Source organism: Balaenoptera ricei, chromosome 2 (genome assembly GCF_028023285.1).
Source record: "Balaenoptera ricei isolate mBalRic1 chromosome 2, mBalRic1.hap2, whole genome shotgun sequence".
NCBI lineage: Eukaryota > Metazoa > Chordata > Mammalia > Artiodactyla > Balaenopteridae > Balaenoptera > Balaenoptera ricei.
In genome coordinates, this window is record NC_082640.1 from 61,905,184 (window position 1) to 61,931,278 (window position 26,095).

General features: G+C 38.8%; 1 protein-coding gene across 3 annotated transcripts in view; it reads left to right on the forward strand.

The window, feature by feature from the left end:
- The window catches only part of SIN3A (SIN3 transcription regulator family member A), a 61,819-nt gene that overhangs the window by 6,084 nt on the left and 29,640 nt on the right, over positions 1 to 26,095 (forward strand). For all 3 annotated transcript variants that reach the window (XM_059912723.1, XM_059912721.1, XM_059912722.1), the window contains exons 2-8: positions 12,472 to 12,693; positions 17,668 to 17,844; positions 22,273 to 22,379; positions 23,049 to 23,331; positions 24,379 to 24,630; positions 25,206 to 25,358; positions 25,499 to 25,657. In XM_059912723.1, coding sequence (XP_059768706.1) covers positions 12,505 to 12,693; positions 17,668 to 17,844; positions 22,273 to 22,379; positions 23,049 to 23,331; positions 24,379 to 24,630; positions 25,206 to 25,358; positions 25,499 to 25,657 — 1,320 coding nt within the window. In that variant the 5' untranslated portion in view covers positions 12,472 to 12,504. The remainder of the gene's footprint in view (positions 1 to 12,471; positions 12,694 to 17,667; positions 17,845 to 22,272; positions 22,380 to 23,048; positions 23,332 to 24,378; positions 24,631 to 25,205; positions 25,359 to 25,498; positions 25,658 to 26,095) is intronic.

A 26,095-nucleotide genomic window follows, 5' to 3' on the forward strand; every position in this document is an offset into this window, starting at 1 on the left:
TGTTGCGGTGCGCGGGCTTCTCATTGCGGTGTCTTCTCTTTGTTGCGGAGCACAGGCTCTTGGCGCGTGGGCTTCAGTAGTTGTGGCTCGCGGGCTCTAGAGCACAGGCTCAGTAGTTGTGGCGCATGGACTTAGTTGTTCTACGGCATGTGGGATCTTCCCCGACCAGGGCTTGAACCCATGTCCCCTGCATTGGCAGGCGGATTCCTAACCATTGCGCCACCAGGGAAGCCCTCAACATGCATTCTTGACCACCTTTTTTTTTTTAATTGAAGTATAGTTGATGTACAATATTATGTAAGTTTCAGGTGTACAACAGAGTGATTCACAATTTTAAAGGTTATTGAGCATCTAAAATAGCTCTGGACTGACACAGGAAGAGTCTGTTCCCAAGAAGTTTACATTCTTAGAAAGAAAGGTAAATACACATATAATATGATTTTACTACACATCAGTGTAGGTTGAAAGCATAAGAGTCAAGTACAAAGAGCTGTAAGGAATTCAGAGGGGAGCCCACCTTTTGGTGGGAAGAGGAAGAGGGGGCACTGAATGAGAAACAGGAGGGAGGAGTCTGAAATCATAGATCTAGTTTAAGGGAGTTGTTAGATTCAAAATACCCCCAGAGAGTGCTTTGGAATGTTAGAAGGGGTGGCATTGTATTGAAAATGGCACATGAATTGTCTGTCTTCCAGAGTTTGTGCATCCTGTTCTCTTCAGTTTGCAGATGTGATTGCTTCTACTGCTTTGGAAGGTAGTTAAGAATTACAGTGAAGAAATTATGGACTTGGCATAACTTGTTGCTGTTACTCTGTCAAGCTGAAGATATATTATTAATATGGTCAATTATTGTTTCCTAATACTTCTTTTCTTTCACATGCCTTCCTGTTTCTGCTACTTTAATAAGTGAGTAGTAGAGGTAATATTTTAGGATTTTAATCTTTTTCTTGTTACAGTTTAAGTAATTAATTCTGGGTGTTTGTTTTTTGTTGAGGTTAAGGTCAAATAATGAAATTCATCTAGCAGCATACTTGGGTAGTCTGAATCAGGGTTCTGCCATTATTACATTATATTCTTTCCAAATATTTCAAGGAGTTTTGTTTTTCTGACAGGCATCTTTCTTTTTAAATATGAGTTTTAATTGTTTTTATACAGTTTTCTGTTCGATTGTCTTTTAACAACACATTAAAAAAAAAAACCTTTGACTTTCTTTAGTTTTGTAACTTTCTTTTGGGGTCTGTTTCTTCAAAAGACATGCTCCCCCCAAAAAACAAAAACAAAAAATCACACGAAAGACATGCCCAGTGGGATTTGTTGTCAGTTATAACCAAATGCAGATTTTTTTTTTTTTTGTCCTTGTGTATTTGCAGATCAACAACCTGATACTGGTTTTCGTCAGGGAGAGCTATACAGTGGCTCACAGTTCATCTAGATTGGGACTTTACTTTCTTGATAGCCTCAGTGCCTAGGACAATGCTGGCACACAGGTGATAGATAAGTAGTTTACAGCCTGAATTCAAATGGCATTTTAAAGTTTGCTAACTAGAGGATACCTCTGTTTAGTTGGCAGTTGGCTTCAAAATTAGTTAGGCATTTATTGGTAGCAATTTCTAACTGATACATCTCTTCTTTGCCCCTCCCTTCTTTTGCTTTTGTACTCCTCACCCCCTTTTCTGTGTGTGTGCCTGCATGTTACTTGTATTTATCATCTTCGTGGCAATGGATGTTTCCTCAGTCCTGCTGGTATCCTCCAGGTGCCAGGCTTATTGACTTGCAGGCTGTTGAAGGATATACGGAGCCACAATCTCTTCTTATCTGCAACTCTGAAATGCAAGAATTTTTGTTTGTTTGTTTTTTGGTAAGTTTGGTTCCACAACTAATTTAGGGGGACAACCTGTTCTACGCTGTCCCACTTGGTGCAGAAATGTGAATGTGCTTGATTATAGAGAGCTACACTATGCACCGTATTAGCTTTCCAAAATCTAAACAATACTGATAACTCTCAAATTTCTGTCTCTCCCTGGGGACCTCTCCTTTGTACTGTTGATGAACAAATCCAGTGGCCCACTTCATATTTCCTCTTGGATATCTAACAGGCATCTTTGACTTCTCTCTTTTTCACACGTGGTCTATCAGCAAATAAATACTATTTGCTCTATATTCAAAATACTATCCAGAATTTGACCAACTTGATACCACCCCCTAGCCCCCAACTACAGCAGTGAGTGCCACTAACATCTCTAGCTTGGGTTATATCAGTAGCACCTTAACTGTTCTCTCTGCTTTGTTATTGCCCCTCTTCAGTCTGTTCTTAACATTGATAGCAACCAAGTGATTCTCTGCTTAAAACCCTCCAACGGCTTCCCATTTCAGTCTGAGTTCTTATTATGACCTATGAGAACAAACACGGTATGCTCCCTACCTACCCCCAACTCCATTACCTCTCTGACTTCATTTCCTACTAGTCTCTCTTTCCTCCATTCTGCTCCAACTACATGGCCTTTTTGCTTTTCTCGGAAAATACCAAGCACATATGTATATCAGAGTCTTCGCATTTGCTGTCCCCTCTGCCTATAATGGTTCTTCTACTGATTTCCACATGGGTAACTCCTTACTTCATTTACTCAAAAGTTACTTTATATTACTGAGGTACTCTTTGGTCACCCTTACCTAAAATTTCAAAAATTCTCTGCTTTTTCTTCTTAGCAGTTGTCACTGTCTGATATTCTGAACACTGTTTATTATCTTGTTGTCTATTTCTCCCACTAAAATGTAAACTTCCTGAGGGAGGAGAGTTTTGTTTTATTTACATCTATATCCCTAGCTCCCAGAACAATTCCTGGCACATAGTATGTGCTCAATAAATACTAGAGGATGCATGCATGTGTGAATGAAGGGTTTGGTTTCCATCACAGCAAAGCACTATGCTAAGCACGGTGGAGGATACAAAGATGGTTAAAGGTTTGTGTGCCCATGTCTGTGTAGGGGCAGAAATATAGCTAATAGGATAGAGGCAGTATGAGGTGAGTGACACATCTACCTATCATCTTAAGAACTACCTTGCGTTCTATTCTTTATAATGCTTTCTTTATAGCTTCAGCTAGTGTATCTTTTGTTACACTTAGTCTTGTTGTTTTATACCGTTCCTAGTTAGTTTATAGAAACCTTGTCACACAAACTAAATGTTAATGTCCTTGAGAATAGGTATACACAATGATTTCTTTCTTTTATATTCCCTTACTATTAATACTTAATTTTTTAAAAACTTCAAAAAAAATTTATTTATTTATTTATTTATTTGGCTGCGCCAGTTCTTAGTCGCAGCACATGAGATTTTTAGTTGTGGCATGCGGGATCTTTAGTTGTGGCATGCGGGATCTAGTTCCCTGACCAGGGATCGAACCCGGGCCCCCTGCATTGGGAGCGTGGAGTCTTAACCACTGGACCACCAGGGAAGTCCCTAAACTTTTCATTTTGAAATAATTTTAGGCTTAAAAAAAGTTGCAAAAAATAATACAAAGAATTGCCATAGTACAGTGATCAAATCAGAATGTGAACATTGATATAATTATTAATATCTTTTGAATTGAACCAAATATTTTCTTGTCCATATTCTACCTATAACATCAGTGTCAGTTAGACCCAATTTTAGTTTTTGAGTTTCTTTTTGAGCAGTATTAACTACTTGTAAAGATTTATATTTAATGACTTTATTCTTTATTAGAGGTCTTCAGAAGAACGAAGATAAAATTTACTTATTTTCTTTTTAATGGAATAAACTCATTTTAGCTATTACCGCTTATACATCTGACCTGTATTGTAGGATATTGATGATCTTAGTTATCCTATATCTTGAAACGTTTTGGTCTTTTATCATCTTAGGAATTACTTTATCATTACTCATCAATTATTCCCAACTATGCTAAAAAAAAAAAACCAAAAAACAAATAATAAGAAAATGGAAGAATGATGAATTGCCTAGAAGGATGATGCAGTAGTAAAATAAGTCATCACTACTTCACTTTTCTTACTGCTTTGCCCAAAGCATTACAGCATCTTTCAAGAAAGTGTACAAGAAGTTGGGGGATGCCATCTTAAACATTATGTAAGATGTTACCATTTGAGGTGAAAAGGATATGACAGTTCTTTACACTACTATTTTTACAGTTTTTTTAAGTTTTCATTCAACATGTTTGATAACCCGTAATCTTTCGTTTTCCTCCAATAATGGCAAAGAGAAGAAAACTAACAGAGGAAGACGTTTCACAGTTATTAGAGGAACTAATAGATGAAAGCACTGCAACAGATAGCAGCACTGTAGGCTGTAATGATGATGGTAGAATTGATTGTATAAGCCAAGCTGCAGACTTTGAGTCTTCAGGTGACAATATCCTAGATGAATTTTCTCAAACTGAAGAATTTATGAGTGGACAATATATTTCTGAGGGCGGGGTGTGGGCGGGGAGTATGATGTCCTCATCGAGGAATCATTCAACAGGAAGGACTTCAGAATGCAATTCTTTCTTTCTTTCTTTGGCTGTGCCGGGTCTTAGTTGCAGCACGCGGGAATCTACGTTGTGGCATGCAGGATCTTCGTTGTGGCATGTGGGATCTAGTTCCCTGACCAGGGGTTGAACCTGGGCCCCTTGCATTGGGAGTGTGGAGTCTTAGCCACTGGACCACCAGGGAAGTCCCCAGAGTGCAATATTTTCAACAAGAATCCAAACCATTCCTATTTGCTAAAAGCATGTACAATGGTGTTCTTTCATCTTTTATGATGTTTTTATACCAAAACTTACTTGATGTGGTTTGTAAGTGGACAGATGCCAAAGACAGGTGTGTGTACGGAGGTGACTATAAGGAAACATGTAGAAATGAAAAAGAAAAATCATTGGATTGATAGTTTAATTGGTATTTATTAGTCTAAAACTGAGAATGCTTGCATTTGTGGAGCATAGAAGATGATCGTCCTCTCTTCAGCAAAATTAAGAAGTAAGTTTTCAAAGTTGTGTTTGATCATGTGAGGGGAAAAAAAACCACAAAACCCAAAAGTGACAATAAGCTAGAACTTCACTGGAGATTTACCTGAAATTTAGAATCAAAGTTTATAGAATGGCTATGTTCCAAGTTCATCCGTGACAGTTGATGACTAGTCAGTTACATTGTAAAGAATAGTGCCTGTTTTGGGTATTTATATCTTCAAAACCAGGAAAATACGGAATAAAAATTTGGATTTGCTGTTTAAATTCTTTTTTTAAATTAACTAATTAATTTATTTTTAAATTAATTTATTTATTTTTGGCTGTGTTGGGTCTTCATTGCTGTGCACAGGCTTTCTCTAGTTGTGGCGAGCGGGGGCTGCTCCTCTTAGCGGTGCGCCGGCTTCTCATTGCGTTGGCTTCTCTTGTTGCGGAGCACGGGCTCTAGGCGTGTGGGCTTCGGTAGTTGTGGCCCACGGGCTTAGTTGCTCCGCGGCACGCGGGATCTTCCCGGACCAGGGATCGAACCCGTGTCCCCTGCATTGGCAGGCGGATTCTTAAACTGCGCCGCCAGGCAAGTCCTAAATTCTTACTAAAATTTCTAATAAAGGTGTTTTTAGCCCAAATGATAAATGATAATGTAATGATAAGTTTTTGTGGTACACTGAGGGTTAAAGGTGAATCACATGTCGTAAAGAAAGCAGTGTTATTGTCTGCATATACAAAATAATTGTCCTGAGTCACCTTGTTAAAAATTGTTGTCACACTGTAGTATGACATAACTCCACCAAAGCTCACAAAAGGTATATGTCAAATGGGATTGTCATTATATTACATTGTTTCTCAACCTTGGCACTATTGATATTTTGGGCTGAATAATTCTTTGTTGTGGGGGGCTATCCTGTACACTGTAGGATGTTTGGCAACATCCCTGGCCTCTGTTCATGAGATGCCAGTAGCACCCCTCTCCTGGAATTGTGACAACCAAAAATGTCTTCCAACATGGCCAAATGCACCCTGGGGGCAAAATCTCCCCAGGTTGGGGGACCACCTCATCAGAAGAATGTGAAACTACTTTCAGGGGAGGCTTGGGTATCAGATATTATGGTGTTTTGAGAAGAAGGGGTTGTTAATTTTGTTGAGTGATTATTCTGAGTAGTATGGGAAATATAAATAGATTGACTTTTTCATTCTGGAACACTTTTTTCATTTTCTAGCAGATTTAAATCCAGAAGTGGATCTTTGGACAGATTTTGAAGTAGACTATGGCAGGCAGTTTTACTGGGTTGAAGTAATTACATTCACTTAATGCTTTGATAAAAATTTCTTTGCTTTTGAAGAGAAGCCTTCCATTTTTTCAAGAGTATTCATTGAAATAAACTGGCCAGGGCACAATTTTATGTGATTTCATGTGATGTTAAGCACCAGGAAGAGAATAATTTCAGATTTTTTTCTTTTATTATATAAATAAAAGAACTTTAAAGTGTGCCTAATTCAAGATAATATCAACACAAAATCAAGAGGCACTAAAGGGTCAACCATAAATTAAATGCATTTCAAAAAGAAAGTAGCGTGTAGACTTAAAACCCTCCATAATAAGGTGGTTTGTTCCATACACACTGTTACTTTGAGCTTATCTTGACTGAAATAATTCTATTGTTTCCATTTAAGCCAATTTGTGAAATTTAATTTTAATGAAAAGATTCTTTAAAGTTGGATTTTCCATTTGGATTCTAATAATTATGGAGAGATGTCTGGATTTCTAGGAGGCCAACTCTTTATTGTGATTAAAGACATTTAGGTTGTAAAACTAGAAAGTTGGTTTTTATTTTTCTTGTTCTGAAAGGATTAGCTTTTACCTCTGCCCTTCTAACATTTGTCCGAAACGTGTCACGTTCGCTCGACAGTTGTCTTGCCCTGCTCCAGAATACTCCCCTGCAATATCAGAATTATCCTGCTCTACTTACTTTATTTGGGAATTATGATTTCTTTGCATGATGATTTGGAGCTATTCCCACTTTTTATTATAACACATGGCCAGATGACTATGTAGTGTTCTGTGCCATTGTTTGTTCACATTAGTCTCTCTTTACTAGTTTCTATCCCTCAAAGTGCCTTTTTTTTGGCTTTTTAAATTCCGTCTTCTTAGACTAGTGTTTTGATAACAGGGTAAGCTTCAAATCTGAAACAGTTGGAGACCGTAGTGGCAGACGAAAATCATGTCAGCTGAAGCAGGGCTTGAAAGTAGTTTTCTGTCTGACTCTTGTGGCTCCATCATCTGGCGTTCAAATACTTATATTTCTACTCCAGATTGATCATGTATTCCAAGGAGAAAGAGTCTATCTACCGTCTTGTTCCTTTAACCAGCTATGTGACCTTGAAAACGTCACTTAATTTCTTTGAATATTAGTTTGCCTCTAAATAGGAGGCTTCTGGGTGTGCTCATGTGACAGGACTGTTGTGAGGAGCACATCAACTAATAGCAGTTAGATATAGAAGACTTGGTTGCTGTGGATCAGGAAATGTCCTATTCAGTGCTGGAGCCCCGACACTAAGCACAGGGCCTGGCACTCGGGAATTCTTTGTGGGGTGAATGAATTGGCAAAGATTTTAAATAGCTGTTTATTGCCTGTAAGTCCAAAGTTACTGTAATATTTTAATTTCATCCTGTATCCCCCTATGCCCTAATCCATCCCTAATTTTCAAGATATAACTAAACATTTACCTTCTCCATAGACTCTTTCTCACTGTACACACTTCTTCTCCCTTTCAAGTTTCTAGTGCTTATTAGTACCACTTGTGAACTAGTTTGTATTGTTAGCTTTTCCTCCCAAGATTTGATGTAATTTTATAGTTGACACACATATATACACACTACCTGGATTTTACCATTACCATTTTTACAGTACTTCCTTTATCATATATCCATCTATCCATTCTTCCATATATTAATCCAAACTGATTTCTTGATGGTATTCTAAGTACATTTCAGACATTAGTACACTTTCTTTTTTTCAGGCCCTTGAAAGTGAAAGCGTGGTGTCCTGACCACTGGACCGCCAGGGAATTCCTTACACTTTCGTCTAAGTACCTGAGCATGCATTTCCTTATCTAGAGTTCAATGCTTGTTTCTAGCCTTTTCCTTTTGATGCAGATTTACATACAATGAAACGCACACATCTTAAGAGTACATTGTGTATGTGTTGAGATCACCCTGTATATATTCTGTAGCTTATTCTTTTCACTTCTTATGTCCAGGACAGCTTTCCTTGTAGATGAACCCTAATCTTTCTAATTGCTACATAAGTTTTCCTAATATGGATGGATCAAGTTTATTTAGCTATTGATAGACATTTAAATTTTTTATACTTTGCTGCAGTAAATATACTTGGCAGATGTATAGGATAGAGACCTAGAAGTGGAGTTGCTAGGTGATTAAAGGGTATGCACATTTTCAATTTAATTTAAAAATTTACTAAAAGCCTGCAAGTTGCCAACCAAATAGTCTATAACAATTAAAACTTACACCAGTAGTGTCTCCCTGCATTCTCACCTACGCTGAATATCATCATTCTCTTAATTTTTGGCATTTCCTTTGGGAAATCATTTTACTTTATATTTCTTTGAATACTAGTGAGGCTGTATATGGTCTTTCCAACTAGTTTTTAAGCTTTTCTAGGGCAAGGGCTGAGATCATCTACCACCTTCATATCTGCTCCCTAAGTATTTGCTAACTGAATGAATGAGTGCTGCCAAAGCATTCCTGCTGTTGGGTTGAGGCTGAAGAAAGGATGAATGAGCTAAGTGTGTGAGACGTTAAAGCTGAAGTTGCTCAATGCATGTGTGTGTTAAATCAGTAAAGGAACTCTTCTTTCCTCCTTGTTTTCTCCTCTTCTGTGTGAGGCAGGACAGTGAGGTAGTTAAGAATCCAGGCTCTGAGGACTTCCCTGGTGGTCCAGTGGTTAAGACTCCATGCACCCAATGCAGGGGGCCTGGGTTCGATCCCTGATCGGGAGCTAAGATCCCACATACCGCAACTAAGCCCACAGGCGCTGCAGCTACTGAGCCTGTACCCTCTAGGGCCCTCGTACTGCAACTAGGGAAGCCCTCACGCCAAAACTAGAGAGCCCGAACACCACAACGAAGAGCCAGTGCAGCCAAAATAAATAAATCAATTAATTTTTTAAAAAGGATATACTTCTGTATTCAATTAAAAAAAAAAAAAAAGAATCCAGGCTCTGGAGACAGATTTTGTGGATTCATATCCCAGCTTTGCCTTTTAGCTGTGCAACCTTGGGCAATTTTAATCTTTGTGTTTCAGTTTTCTTATTTATAAAATAGAGAATAGTAGTACCTTGCTTATAAGGTTGTTGTAGGGATTAAATTATTACTGGTAAATTGTATAGAATGGTGCTTGGCATTCAATATATGCTGTTATTATGTTAACTATTAGTTATCTTTCCCTTCTGCATGTACAGTATTTGAGCATCTGTGATGGGTGTCTGGAATGTGGGAAATGCAGACAGAGTTGAAAAGGACTGTACCTTGAAGCTTATAGACTTGAGGCTTGTTTAGGGGAGTGGGAAGACACTTGACAGGCCTGGATGATAAGGGTGGGAACTGAAAGGATGTAATTGGTAAGTTAAATTGTACCCCCAGTGAGTAAGGAAGAATTTTGAAAGCTAAGTTAAGGAATTTAGGTTGTTATTGTTGTTTTGTTTTGGGGAGTTTTTTGTTTGTTTTTGTTTTTTTGGGTTCTTTTGGCCATGCTGCGTGGCTTGTGAGATCTTAGTTCCCCGACCAGGGATTGAACCCAGACCTTCAGCAGTGAGAGTGCTGAACCCTAACCACTGGACCACCAGGGAATTCCTGGATTGTTTTCTTAAGTGATGGGAAGCCATCACTTAAGATGATGGATTTACAGCTGGATTGGATTTGCATTTGAGACCAACCTTTTTTTTTTTTTAATATTTATTTTTTATTTATTTATTTTGGCTGCACTGGGTCTTAGTTGCAGCTTGTGGGATCTTCACTGTGGCATGCAGGATCCTTAGTTGCAGCATGCAGACTTCTTAGTTGCAGCATGTGGACTCTTAGTTGCGGCACGCATGCGGGATCTGATTCCCCGACCAGGGATCAAACCCAGGCCCCCTGCATTGGGAGCGCGGAGTCTTACCCCCTGGACTACCAGGGAAGTCCTGAGGCTGACCATTTTGAAAGCAGTGTAGAGGGTAGACTAGATGGGAGAGAGGCTGGAGGGTGTTGGTAACAATTGAGGTAAGGGATGATAAGGTCTCGAAATGAGGGCATTGTCTGTATGGCTAGAGAAGAAGCAATTGATTTGAGAACCACTTAGGGAATAGAATTAAGAGTGGTTATTGTTAAAGAAGTAAAGTACAGTTCAGACAAAGTGCAGACCCTGGGTGGCCTCTATAGTGTCATAGAGATGGTCTGGAAGGCAAACTCTGTAGAGGCAAATGAAGTTAAATACTTTATAGAATCACAGTCACTTTATAAAAGAAATGATATTTTAATAGCTAAAAGATAGGACATGATCTCAGAATAAAGCATAGTTCTTTAATACTTAACCTATGAAAAACTCAGTGCAATCCCCTCTCCCCCTCTTTTTCATTTTCCTATAGACTTGTCCACAGACCAGCATTTGGCAATCACTAGAGTAGTCTAATTACATCCTTTTGCAAATAAGGAAGCAGGACCAAAGTTACACAGCTTCGACTCAGAGTTTGGACTAGAATCCAGGCCTTGACAGGTGCTTTAGTTTTTTTCCATAGTCCTATGCTGTGCTCTTCTGATCTAAATTTGGTTTTCCATTTACGAGGTATTGAGTGGCTTTTGGTTCCAGAGATTAATCTCAGATGTGTTTAAGCATCTAAGTTTCAAGCCAGTGGAACCCAAAAACAAACTGTGATCTAGATCATGGGTATACATAGAAGTAGCAGCCAAAAAGTCTTTAAGACATTTCACTCTTGTCCATTTATTAGACTTATTCCCAAGTAGGTTGAGATTGAGTGTTCATAGAAATTTGGGAGACTTAGTCTTTTGATCTAAAGTTATAGTCAGTAGGGACTTCCCTGGTGGTCCAGTGGTTAAGACTTCGCGCTTCCAATGCAGGGGGTGCGGGTTCGATCCCTCGTAGGGGAACTAAGATCCCACATGCCGCACAGCGTGGCTAAATAAATAAATAAATAAATAAGTTATAGTCAACAGAAAGGATATTTTAGCTTGCGATTTACAGAAAGATAATATTGAAAATGGCTGGCTTGCAAATGGAACAGTTGTGCTCCTGTGTCAGAGTCTAACTTAGGTTTGTAAGGTGTGAGAAAAACCCAAGACACTATTTCAAGGCTGAGCATTCAAGTGGCAGGCAGGTTGAGGATGATGGTGAGGACGGAGAAGGGGTGAAGCAGCCTTGAGGAGTCCTTGTGAGGACTGCTTCCCCACAGAGCATGCACGGTCCCAGGGAATGAAGAAAAAAGGTATGGGTGGATGTAGAAAGTAGGTAAAAGCCCCTCACCCCCAGTCTTAAGAAGAGCCTTACTTTAGGTGGAGAGGGAGTGGCTTGTGAGATGTTACTGTATTTTTAATCTTACCACAGCAGTGGTGTCTTTTTAAAGATTTTTTTGTGACCAAAAAAATGGTAGGCCTTGGCCCTATTTTATCTTTGGATGACTGGAGCATTCTTTCTTATTGATATGCTTATATTAATGGTACCGATGTTGGAAAAGCTCTGAAAAGATCCATCTGGATTCCTGGCCATAGTGTTTATTAGACTTTTTGTGTGCTGCAGGAAAGGAAGTGTTCCCCTACAGGGGGATTATTAAACTAAGGGATTCTGGAATCACTTTAGGATTAAAGAATGTTAGAGTCAGGAGAAACCTTAGCAGTGGTCTATTTCAACCTTATTTTATTTTTGGAGAAACAAACTCACACGGAAGGAGGAACTTTTTGAGGTGTACATAGTTTCTTAAATTGCCAAGTCTAGAACCATTGTCCTCTTACTCCTGGCCTAGTGTTCTTAGCATGATACCATTTAATTGTTGAAACAATTCATATTTTAAAAAGTAGACGGGAATTGTAGTACTAGCTTTTGAGAGGAGTTAGGAAGAAACACTTGAATGTTTTTATAGCATGTGAATAATATAATTAACGTTAGGGATGATGACACTTGACAAAACTAGAGAATAAAGAAAGGTGTATCTTTGTGTTTTTAAATTGGAGGTTATTTTTCAACTCTGTAGTACCAGAGTAATTCAAACTATGTTATTATTTAAATTTTGTCTTTCAGTTATGATAATCTGTCCACTGTTGGGAGTGTGTGCACCAGCATGCACAAAACTACCCAGTGATTATCTCTAGGATGAAGTAGATAATCATCGATTCTGGGAGTTGAGCTTATACCAGTTTGGGTGACTGGTTGTACACATTGTATTGGAGTGCGAATTGGTTTGCATGTCATTGCTTTTCATTTCTGCAGGTTTTGTAGTGCATCCCTGAGCATGAGTGCAGAATGAAGCGACGTTTGGATGACCAGGAGTCACCGGTGTATGCGGCCCAGCAGCGTCGGATCCCTGGTAGCACAGAGGCTTTTCCTCACCAGCACCGGGTGCTTGCCCCTGCCCCTCCTGTGTATGAAGCGGTGTCTGAGACCATGCAGTCAGCCACAGGAATTCAGTACTCTGTGACACCCAGTTACCAGGTAAACTGGAGCCCATCAAGGGACTAGGGGTGAAAGAGGAACACTGGTGATTTTACCCAATTAAAAATTTTTTATTAAACATTCAGATATTAAAAAACTTACTTATGGGATATATGTAAGGTATAAAAAATAATGTAAACAGTGTACACTTGTGTATTTACCATGCACATTTTTAAAAAAAAAATGTTGTCATGACCTTTGGAGTTCACTGTCTCTCCCTGATCCCTTTTCCTTTTCCCTCCCTTTAGAGGTAGCCACTAATCTGAACTCTGGGTTTATTATTCCCTTGACTTTCTTTAGTTTTTTAAAATCATTTATTTATTTTTGATTGATTGGAGTATAGTTGATTTATAATGTGTTAGTTTCAGGTGTACAGCAAAGTGATACATATACATATACCCACTATAGCCACTATATATATCCATATATCCAGTTATACATATATCCACTCTTCTTTAGATTCTTTTCCCATCTAGGCCATTACAGAGTATTGAGTAGAACTCCCTGTGCTATATGAAATCATTTTGTTTATACCTCTAGACAATAAAGTTGTTTAGTTTGGATATTTTTGAACTTGTATATAAATGAAAACGTATATTTTCTTCTTTGACTCACGTTTTTTTTACACTCAGTGTGTGGTTCCTAAGACTTATCCATATTTAGTATGTGACCAATTGAGTCAGTCTCACTTAGTTATGAATTATATTAATATATCCAATTAATTTTTCCATTCTTCTGTTGATGGACTATCAGGCTGTTTCCAGACTTTTCCTGTTAGACAGGAACTGTGGTGAACGTTCTTAGGTTCTCCTAGTGCAGTGGTACTCACAGTGGCAATTCACAGTGACAAGACAAGCTTGCAACAGAATGTAAGTCAATGCACTACGTTTTTTATCAAGAGGGTTTTGCTATAGGAATTTAAAAAGGCAGTGGAATTAAACAGTGTGCTTAGTTGTGAAGCACAACTGTGTGAAGTAGTTGGTTTACATCCTGGTGCAAGCTCTTTGTTTTTGCAGACCACTCAGCGGGTCTGAGGGCACAGCAGGAAGTTTCTTGAGTGTCTAGGAGAGGGATTACTGGGTCATAGGGTGTGCACATCTTCACCCTTAGCAGGTAATGTCAAATTGTTTTTCAAAGCTTTACCAGTTTTTTGTTTTCTTTTTTTTTTGGCTGCATTGAGTCTTTGTTGCTGCGCATGGGCTTTCTCTAGTTGTGGCGAGCAGGGGCTACTCTTTGTGGTGGTGTGCGGGCTTCTCATTGTGGTGGCTTCTCTTGTTGCGGAGCATGGGCTCTAGGTGCGCAGCCTTCAGTAGTTGTGGGACGTGGGCTCAGTAGTTGAGGCACGCGGGCGCTAGAGCATGTGGGCTTCAGTAGTTGTGGCACGTGGGCTCAGTAGCTGTGGCTCTCGGGCTCTAGAGCGCAGGCTCAGTAGTTGTGGTGCACGGGCTTAGTTCCTCCGTGGCATGTGGGATCTTCCTGGACCAGGGATTGAACCTGTGTCCCCCTGCATTGGCAGGCAGATTCTCAACCACTGTACCACCAGGGAAGTCCCAAAGCTGTACCAATTTATTTATATTTACATAGCAGTCTATATTCCTGTCATTGCATATCCTGATCAACAACTGATCATCTCTTGTCTGTTCACTCTGTTCTGTAAAAATGGAAGAAATTTGTGTTTTGCCCTTTTTAATTATATGAAAGTAAATATCACCATTTAAAGAAAAATGATATAATGTGACTTCTGACACCTCAGACTTTATCCCACTGGTGCATTTCTCGGGTATCCAAAATTTTGTATGCATATACAAGCATATGTTCATTTACCTGCCTAATTATTTAGATACACTTCTCTCGTCACATAATTTGGACCATACAGTGTACACTGTTCTACTGTTTGTTCTTTTCACTTAATATATAGTGGACAACTTTCCACTTGAATATATGTATAGATCCAAGTAAGTTTTTAAAAAATCATTGCATTTATAATATTCCATTCCAGGTCAGTCTGAACCATAATTTATTTAACTAGTCTGGAGAGGCCTTCTTCTACCTAAGTTATTAGTGACTTTTAAAAAAGGTTTGGCTGGCACGGGAATTCCCTGGTGGCCTAGTTGTTAGGATTCCGGGCTTTCACTGCTGTGGCCTGGGTTCAGTCCCTGGTCAGGAAACTGAGATCCCACAAGCCATGTGGTGTGGCCAGAAAAAATAAAGTAAAAATTAAAAAAATAAAAATAAAAAGGTTTGGCTGGTACTGGGAACATAAATTGGCATAATCTTCCTTGAGAGCAATTTGACAGTTTGTGTCAGATTCTTTAGTTATTTTTTTACCTAGCAATTCCATTTCTAGGAATTTATTATAAGAAAACAATCAAGGAAGAGGGAAACCCAGGTGAAATAGGAAATGGTAATTCCTTAGGTGTCACTCCTCCTTTGGAGTCCCCCTTGAAGCAGTCTAGTGCCTTCATATGGGGCTGGGTGCAGCAGTCGGAGGACTACCACAGATCACATCGTTAGGTTAGGACTTAGAGGAAAGAAAAGTTGCGTGTTTTCCTTGGCTGATTACTTTTTTTTTTTTGTAAGATTTATTTATTATTTATTTATTTATTTATTTATTGGGCTGCGTTGTGGTACGCTGGATCTTTCATTGCGGTACATGGGCTCTTCGTTGCAGCGTGTGGGTTTTCTCTCTCTAGGTGAGACGCAGGAGCTCAGTAGTTGTGGCGCACGGGCTTAGTTGCCCCGAGGCATGTGGGCTCTTAGTTCCCTGACCAGGGATCAAACCTGCGTCCCCTGCATTGTAAGGTGGATTCTTTACCGCTGGACCACCAGGGAAGTCCCTGGGTGATTACTTTTATCTGAACTAGTTCAGGATTTTTTCCTACACTGGGGACAGTTACATTTATTCCTATACTAGAAAGTATAATGTGCTCTTATAAAACCAGCCATCTCAAGTATTTATAAACTCCAATTAAGTCTTGTAAAAACCTGTCCAACACATGCATGTTGGAATATAGAAGCTCAGAATAATAACTCTTCTTGCGAGAGATATATTAGAGCTTTTAGAATTGTCTAAATAGTTTCTTTTTACTCCTAATGTTTATTGTTTCTGTGGATTTGTAAATAGTTGCTCTATTTCCCACCCTCCGCTCTGCCCAGGGTAATCCTTATAAATCTGTGGGGACTTGGGAAAAAAACATTCTCTCTTAAGTTGTAGTACACAGCTTACATTTTTTTAAGGTGTCATGTTATTTGGTCTCCTTATTTTGGAGATGTGGCAAATCAGGTATATTGTCCTTAGTTGTCTTCTACAGTGATTAACAGTTCTGAAATAGGAAGATTTTAAAAGCTTTGGAAATTTTATACAGCATTTCTTGCAACAGAAATAGAAGGAAAGGGGCTTGTGCTTTTATTTTACTCCTAAACTTATAAGAGGACAAGAGAGAATAGAAAAGAAATATGTTTGAGGCCAAACCACCAACAATTTGGAAGAAATTTTAAAATTTTAATTTTAGAAGTAGCAAATAAGGGAGTTCCTTGGTGGTCCAGTGGTTAGGACTCAGTGCTTTCACTGCCAGGGCCCGGGTTCAGTCCCTGGTAGGGGTACTAAGATCCAGCAAGCCGTGCAGTGCGGCAAAAAAAAAAAAAAAAAAAAAAAAAAAGTAGCAGGTAAGGATAAGCAGCATAAATAAAACAAAATAAAAATCTTCTCTAATCCTACTACCACAAGATAAAATGCTAACATTTTACTATATATTTGTTGTCTAGGATTTAAAATCTTAATTGTATTTTTTTTCTGAGTGTTGACTAAGAATTTTTTTATTCTAGTATAGTTGATTCACAGTGTTTTGTTAGTTTCAGGTGTACAGCAAAGTGATACAGAAAAAGAATATATATATATATATATATATATATTCTTTTTAAAATTCTTTTCCATTACAGGTTATTAAAAGATACTGAGTATGGTTCCCTGTGCCGTACTGTAGGTCCTTGTTGGTTATCTATTTTATATATAGTATGTGTACATGTTAATTCCAAACTCCTAATTTATCCTTAGTGTATTATATATACTGCTTTGTAATGTGCTTTTTAAAAAATTAGTTAAAAGTTTAAATCCATATGCAACACATTCAATACATTCAATTTATGGATTGTGAACATTTTTAAATGTTAAATGATATATATGCATCTATATCAGTGCTATTCAAACTGTGGTCCACAGATGGCTGATGTGAATACTTTCATACTAGTCTGTAATGAGATAAGTACAGAAATGGAGTGTGTTTAGAAACTCTTATAGCAATTGGACATTGTAATTTTTTTTTTATAAATTTTTATTTATTTATTTTAGCTGTGTTGGGTCTTCATTTCTGTGCGAGGGCTTTCTCTAGTTGCGGCAAGCGGGGGTCACTCTTCATCGCGGTGTGCGGGCCTCTCTTGTTGCGGAGCACAGGCTCCAGACGCACAGGCTCAGTAGTTGTGGCTCACGGGCCCAGTTGCTCCCCGGTATGTGGGATCTTCCCAGACCAGGGCTCGAACCCGTGTCCCCTGCATTGGCAGGCAGATTCTCAACCACTGCGCCACCAGGGAAGCCCGGACATTGTAATTTTATATTTGTAAAACCTAGTAATGAAAATTATGGGCTTATGTATTTTTTATCTCACTTTTCTTGTAATTCATTTTTATTGTATTTTATAAAAGTAGTGGTCCATGATGGATTGGAATTTAAGAAAAAAGAAAAACTTGTCCTTTACCACAGATCGTTTGAGATGTGCTGAGCTATATAATTTTTAATAGCTGCAGAATTCTCTTGTAATCTGGGTGGGCTATAATTTATTTCACCAGTTCCCTTTTGTGGGAAATTTGAGTTTCTGATTATCTTTGTGTATGCAAAGATATGTGTGCATGTTCTTTAGAGGCATCTGGGGAAGAATGCATAAAGCTTGAAGCTTCTTATCTGTATTTTGTCCATTCCAGGTTTCAGCCGTTCCACAGAGCTCCGGCAGTCATGGGCCCACCATAGCAGCAGTTCATAGCAGCCATCATCACCCAACAGCTGTGCAGCCCCATGGAGGCCAGGTGGTCCAGAGTCATGCTCATCCAGCTCCACCAGTTGCACCAGTGCAGGGACAGCAGCAGTTTCAGAGGCTCAAGGTGGTATTCAACTCCTTCCATTTCTCTCTTAGCAAGAAACATTGGCTTCAGCCTATTGGTAGTGGTGTTACAACTTTTAACAGTAGACTGGGGGGTTGAATCACAAGAAGTTTTACTTTGTTTTTGTTTTGAAACCTACTTAGATTTGCTGTCTTAGCACCAGTGCCTGATCCAGAAAATACATTCAAGAAATGTTTTTGGAATGTATGAATGCATGGTATTCAAACGTTCCAGGACTGAGGGGCTATTTTCGTATGAAATAAAGTCCATTTTTTGGATGCCTCCTTTTGAACTCTTAGTTCTTAGCGTGGAATAAGGTTTTATTAACATACACATAGTTGGCTACAGTCCTGTATAGTTAATGGGCCTGGTATTATGGTTTAATCTTTTTATTCTTGTTTATGACTAGCTAAATTGGCTGGGATCATCAAGTCCATCCTTAGTAAAACACATGCTCCTTTGGGGGAACCTTTATGAAGTTTGGGAAAGGCTGTTATTGTGAATGAAGTGTCAGTGTTTTCATCTGATCTGCTGAGTATATGCTGTAGGTTTTCACCACTTTGAAATTCATGAGGCATCTGTGGAGAAGTGAAGCTTGTACTCCCAGCTAACCTTCTCTCTCTGTTGAGTGTTACTTTTCAAAACGTGTGATTGTGGTAACAAGTTTTCCAGATTTCATTTTCTTCTAGTTTTACATTTGTATAAAATTTAGAATCAAGTGCAAGAAATATAAAATTAAAGAACTATAAAGAGATAAGATGTTGGATCTTTTTTGGTCATACCAGACTAATTATATCGAGTAGCTTGTAAGTAGGAATGAACAGTATATCCTTGAAGTATGTATTTGTGTAGCAAATATTTCGGCCCTCTCTTTTCCTTGATACTTAATCTAGTTCTCCCTGACTCCTGCCCTCATTGGTTTGGGTTCTCGGGAACTTTAATATTGGCCTAAGGAAATTAAATGTTACATAAATAAAAAGCACACCAAAGCTAAGCTATATAGAGGGATTTTGTAAAATTTACTCTGTCTATATTAGCTTAAGTAATTAAGAGTTGATTATACATAAGCATAGTTCTTAAAGAGAGTACAAATTATTTGGGCCTGTAACTTTACTCTGGGCTCTGTCTTTGGGAAAATATTTGTAAGCTATATTGATGTTTTCCTTAAAACATTTTTACTCTCTGTAGAGTGTGGCTGTGTACCAAAATGTATTATTGCTATGGACTTAGCACTTCACCAAGTCCTGAAAATACTTTTTTTAAAGTTGGTTTGGTGTGACTTAATTCCATAGTAATACTGTATTCAGCAGTTAATACCTTAATGTTGCAAAAGAGCTTATAAACTTACTGTTAAACTAACAAAAAAATATATTTATTTCTGTATCCCTTTTCCAGTCAGTCCTATCAAAGGCATAGCACCTATTTTATTCTCTTTCCTCACTTGTGTATAAGTATATAGAGTGTGCTTTGTATGTTTTACAGAAGCTGTCAAGGAAGCATGAAAGGGCCTTAGAGTTAGGGTTATAGAGTGAGTCACAGGTAGAGTTAGGTCTTCTTGCTCTGTTTTTTTAGTTACAAGCTCTTGAATGTGATTCCTGGGCATAACTTGTTGAATTTCCTTTCTAATGAGGAGAGGTAAAATGCTTTCTTGTGCCTCCATGTAATTTCATTCAGTATTCTCACATTGCTTGCCATTTTTGGATCAGTCTTAAAATGCTTTATAAGCATTTGAATCAACTTCAATAAATCATTTATATTCTATAATAAGGAAGTGTTCAGTGAGAACACTTAGGTTATTTCAAGCATCAACATTGTCTATACTTTCTTTTTTGTCTTTGGCAGATTGATGACAAGGAAGATTTGAATAATTTGAGGCATGTTTGGTGTGATTTAGTTATTTGTTGAATGCCAGTAGCATACATATTTGGCACATATTTAGCAAGTTCTCTTTACAGTTGTTTGTGTTTGTCTCCCCAACAAGATTGTGGACTTTAGGAGGTTAAGGACCTTACTAATAAATGCCTGTTGAAGTGAGCCAGGAAAATTCATCAGCAGAATCTAAGAGCTTCCCCAAGTGCCTCCTTAAACTTGCAGCTTTCAAATGACTAGTTCCAAGTTGTTTTTTTCTAAGCTGTGATTCCTAGAACTGTATATGTGCTTTTATAAAGAGTTGTACTACACTTCAGGTAACTAGAGGATTTCCTCACTATTCTTACATGCAGGTTTCTATTTATAATGTAGGTGTCATGCTGGCTTTTTTAAGTGTAGTGTTATTTTATAACTAATATTTAAACAGTGGTTCATTATGACCTGTACCTTTTTCTTCCAAACACACACACATCACATATAATTTCCTTCCTTCAGGTTTCAGCACTTTTTCCCACTGTGTATTAATTATGTTATACCATAGAGTGCTTGTTTTTGTTTTTAATTTTTTGTGTATTTGTTTATTTTTGATAACTCCTCTGTTGTGACTGTGAATGCTATTCTTAAATATCTTCCAGAGTCTTTGTTTCTTCTGCAAACTTAGTGAGTTTTAAGTTCCATCAATTTGGTCATTAGTGAACCATTTTAATATGGAAAATTCTGAATATGAATTAAATAGTCCATTGAATTCCAACAAAAATTGTCAAGTTATTTCTAAACTACCGAAAGACCAACCATCAGATGAGTGGGTATTGACCAAGTATACACTCTGTGCTCTAGCAACACTGAAATGCTCTGATTAACCATGGCCATGGTGGAAGTTTGGGTAACTCTTGGAATACTGTTTAATGGCTTATTTGAACATGAATGTTCTATTTCACAATATATCACAAGAGTAGTGCTTATCAAATCAGATGTTTACTGGTGAAACTTTCCTAAACTTGATGTTTTATATAATTAAAAATAATCCCAGAGTATGTAAGGTACACCTAGTAGGCAGTTCCCTTAGATGTCTCCTGAGTAACTAAAACTTAAGCTGTTCTAAATCACATTCATAACTTCCTAGGCTTTCAAACTTGTTCCTCTTTGTGAATGCCCAAATAATTTATAATTTAGTGAATGCTCCCTCTCCCTTATCTCCCATGTCCAATCAGTCAGTCCCCAAACCCTGTTACTTCTATCTCCTAAAAAGCTTTTGAATCTGTCCAGTTCTCTCTTTTCCTTTGGTCAGTACTATAATTTACGCCACTCGTGTTCACGCATGAGTTAGCCTTATACAATGACTGGTTTTACCTCCTTTTAATCTCTTCTGCCTTGCACCAACTCGTTCTCAACAGTGTAACCAAATTGAGTATACTAAAGTGCAGATGATAAAAATCTAAATTGCTTTTTAAAAAATCATTTATTTATTTATTTGTTTTTGGCTGTGTTGGGTCTTCTTTGCTGTGCGCGGGCTTTTTCTAGTTGTGGCGAGCGGGGGCTACCCTTTGTTGCGCGGGCTTCTCATTGTGGTGGCTTCTCTTGTTGCAGAGTATGGGCTCTAGGCTCACGGGCTTCAGTAGTTGTGGCTCGCCGGCTCTAGAGCGCAGGCTCAGTAGTTGTGGCTCACGGACTTAGTTGCTCCGCAGCATGTGGGATCTTCCTGGACCAGGGTTCAAACCCGTGTCCCCTGCGTTGGCAGGCAGATTCTCAACCACTGCGCCACCAGGGAAGACCTAAATTGCTTTCTAACAAGATTTATAAGACCTTTCAGGGTCTAGGTCCTGCATCCTCTCCTGTGTTATCTCTTTTCACTCTTCCTACCACCATTTCTCCTTTTCACCACAGATCCTCTAGCCAAACTGAACTGTTTTCAGTTTTCCAAATGTACCAGATGGTGTCCGGTCTGGGATGCTGCTTCCTCTGACTTTCTTCATGGGTCTTCACTTTTGCTAACTAGTACTCATCCTTAGGACTCGGTTTAGACACCACTTCTGGGGGAAGCCCTCCCTTATGTCCCCATAAGGTTTTTTTTTTTTAGTGTGTGGAGGGGTGCCCTTCCCATGTGCTCTCTGGGCATTCGGTGATTGCCCACTTGCCCCACAGTGTTATGATTCCCAACTGGATGTGAAATGAATTTCTGTAGAGCAGGGACCGTGGCTTATTTGTCACTGACTCCTTAGTACCTCACATTGGGCCTGGCCTGGCATGTTGTTGCTGCTTAGTAGATATTTGTTAAATGAATAAATGAACGAATAAGTGAATGATGTATTAATGTGACTATTCTTCACTAATAATGCTATGCAAAATTATCCAAAGCAAGGCTTCAGATTTTATGAGTTGATTTTTATTTTAAGCTTCAGTTTTATTACTGGTACACATACTAATTTTTAATATTTTTATGTATGTTTACTATATATTTCTATTTCATTTACTATGCTGATTTTATTTAGGCATAAATCATTTTTAAAAAAATAATTCTTGACTTTCTTTTTATAACCTTGAGATTTATCCCTGCCTCAGGTGGAGGATGCACTATCCTATCTTGACCAAGTGAAGCTGCAATTTGGTAGTCAGCCTCAGGTCTACAATGATTTCCTTGACATCATGAAGGAATTTAAATCTCAGAGGTAAAAGATATACGCGGTTGTACTCAAGCTTTGTGCTTGTTATGTTGATTTTGGAAGGAGGATATAGCTTATTCTTATCTGCTGAAAGATAAAGGATGCTCTTTTGGGGGGGGGTTTATGCTTTTATTTTCATGGGTTGTGCTTTTATATACTGCTTTATGAAAATTGCAGGCCCTAGACCTTTGTTTTCTGCATACTGGTAAATTTTTCTTAAGTAAAATTTTTCTTAGTACTTAATCAGGGAAGTAAACCGGTAATGATTAGGCTTCTTGCTTTTTGGATTGATTTAAGATATACTAATATTCTGGCGTGGTTCACTATTATAAAAGAGTAACTCGTCTGAACAATGTAGATAGATACATTATGATTTATACTGGTGTATCAGAGGTTGGATCTTCCATGGGAATTGAAGTTTTAAACTTACTGCCTGAGTATCAGCTTGATAGGACTGTTACCATGCATGAATGTATATTCTATTTAAATTGTGACCAAGCCTCTTTGATTATGAAGCTAAATGGCTTTGGAATTTCAGAGTTCTTTGTGTGTCGTTAATTTTGTACTGTTCAGGTTGATCTTTATTTTCCCGTGTAGAGAACCTAGTGGAATGTGATTTTTTTCTTGCTAGGGTGCTTGTTAAGCTTGCCACTTTAATATTTGTTTTTTTATCAGCATCGACACTCCAGGAGTGATTAGTCGTGTGTCCCAGCTGTTCAAAGGCCACCCTGACTTGATCATGGGCTTCAATACCTTCTTGCCCCCTGGCTACAAGATTGAGGTGCAAACCAATGACATGGTGAATGTGACAACTCCTGGCCAGGTTCATCAGATTCCAACCCATGGCATCCAGCCCCAGCCTCAACCACCACCCCAACATCCTTCCCAGCCTTCAGCCCAGTCAGCCCCAGCTCCTGCCCAGCCAGCTCCTCAGCCCCCACCTGCCAAAGTCAGCAAGGTGAGCACTTGGAAAACTCTGCACCATGTGAAATCCATCCCTAGAAAGCACCCTCCTTTGACATTTTCCCTTAGTATAAGACTTAGATAGATAACACAAGTTAAAATTTCAGTGGAGGAGATGCAGTAGTTGCATCCCTATAAAGTGGCTCACATTTACATACCACATATTTATATATCTGTTTAAATCAACACATCAACAACCTACAAGGACTCTTTTGCCCCCAACTTCTGCTTTTTGAACCCATGAGCATCCCAACAGATGGCAGCTTTGTGTAGTAGTACTTGGATAGCACAGGCAGAAATGGTCATCTTATGATCAGATTACACTGTTTTCCGCACGGTCATCATTTTACAAAAGTTACTCCATTTACCAGATTAGGTCATATCAAGCTAAGCAGAAGATCTTGTTGATGATGATGATGATGGGGTATTCTTAGTCTAGAACTGTATTGATACAGTAGTCACTAGTCACATATGTCTATATTTAAATTTAAATTAATTAAAATAAATTTTGTTTTTCAGTTGCACCAGCTACATTTCAAGTGCTCAGTAGCCTCATGTGGCTAGTGGCTATTGTGCAGGATAGTGCAAATAAGGAACATTTCCATCACCTCAGAGTTTTCTATTGGGCAGAGCTGATTTAGAAGACTTTTCTTTTATGTGAAGTTAACTGCAACAATTGAATTGTCTTTTTTGCTATTAAAGATCTATGTAGAATGAAGGTATTTTTTCCTCTTCTCTTTGCATCTGTTCAGCAAGTGAGCTTAAAAATTGCATATGAAAATTCTTCCTTGTAGTTGGAGACATAGCCCACTTTTAAAGTTGTGTTTAGAAAACTGGAGACTGGAAGTTTTGTATTAGAATGTGTGAACCTCTACACTTCCCTCCCCTGCCCAGTGTGATTTGAGTTGGGCTAATGTGGCCTGGCCAGAGTGAATAAAGTATATATGTTGATCAGACACCTTGTTTCTCTTTACTTTGACCTTTCTTTCATATGTTAAACCATCTGTGTTCCTGAGGAGAATAAAGACTTTTTCCTTTTTAGCCTTCCCAACTGCAAGCACATACTCCAGCCAGTCAGCAGACTCCCCCACTCCCACCATATGCGTCCCCACGTTCTCCACCTGTCCAGCCTCATACACCAGTGACAATCTCGTTGGGAACAGCCCCGCCCTTGCAGAACAATCAACCTGTGGAGTTTAACCATGCCATCAACTATGTCAATAAGATCAAGAACAGGTTCCAGGGCCAACCAGACATCTACAAAGCGTTCCTGGAGATTTTGCACACATATCAGGTAAGACAGTTGCCCTTTCAACCTATCTTAACCAGGTTGCCCTCCGGGGACAGCTAGTCCAGGAAAACTTGAATAACCATTATTGTGTCCACTAATTCTTACTGGAAATTAACCAGTTAGAAATTGTGATGTGTGTTTATAAAGCCAGTGTGATTTACCTGACTTTAATTCCCTTGTAGCAGCCGGTCAGGATTTTTAAAGTCACTGCTCTGTGAAATGAATGCTTATTTATCTGGAAAGTTTAAAGAATGATTTGGGTAATATAGTTAATCTACAATAGAAGGAGGAATTTCTCTAATATTTTGTGTTTTATCAGTTGGTAGTGGTCCCCTGAGCATTCACATATGCTGTCCTGGTTTTCAAAAGGAATTGTCAGCCACTGTCTTCCACTCCTTTCTCAACTTCAAAGTTTGAAGCCAAAACAGGTGCTGAGAACATAGACTTTCCTCTTAAGTGCAACCCAAATAGATAACATACAAAGCCCCTACCAGACATCTCAGAAAGTGTGCAAAAGTGAGTCACTCAAAACAGTGGCCTTCTAATATGATCTCTTCCCATTTGCAATTTCCTATCAGAAAGAGCAGCGGAATGCCAAGGAAGCTGGAGGAAACTACACTCCAGCGTTGACTGAGCAGGAGGTGTATGCCCAGGTGGCTCGTCTTTTTAAAAATCAGGAAGATCTGTTGTCAGAGTTTGGACAGTTCCTACCAGATGCCAACAGCTCTGTGGTAAGTTTTATTTAGAACTACACTGTTGAGAATGGTTATCTTAGATAAGTTAGGAAGCTGGAATCAGAAGGAGACTTTTTTCTAAATGAAACTTACTTGCTTTAATAAGAGCATTCATCTCTTTCATGTGTCTTAATTAGCTTTTAAGCAAAACAACTGCTGAGAAGGTTGATTCTGTGAGAAATGACCACGGAGGCACTGTGAAGAAACCTCAACTGAACAACAAGCCGCAGAGGCCCAGCCAGAATGGCTGCCAGATCCGCAGGCACTCTGGAACGGGAGCCACCCCTCCAGTGAAGGTAAGAAGAGCGCAGCTGCTCATTTTGACTTTCCGGAGCAATACTAGTGGACAGTGCTCACGGGTTGACAGTTGGATCCTGGGTATTGGGAGTTAGTTGGTGTATGTCACCGAAACTCAATGCAAAGCTTTTTATCTGGCTTGTGAAGGAATGTTAGAATAGTGCTAATTGCTCAGATTACTGTACTTTTGAGTTCTTACTGGTTTTCTTTATATTTTCTCTCTTCTTTGCTGGTAGCTCGAATCTGTTTTTTTTGCTTCCTGCGAAGGGTTTCTGAGAATTTTTCCTGCCTTGTGCTAAGAAAGAAGATTTTTAAGTTTGATAATTGTTTCCTAAACAAGTCAGTGGTCTCTGAGGTCCTCTTGTGAGTAAAGCACATATGCTGTGTGGGATCTCTTTGGTCTAGAGGCCTATCCTGTCCATGGTTCTTTGTTGGGT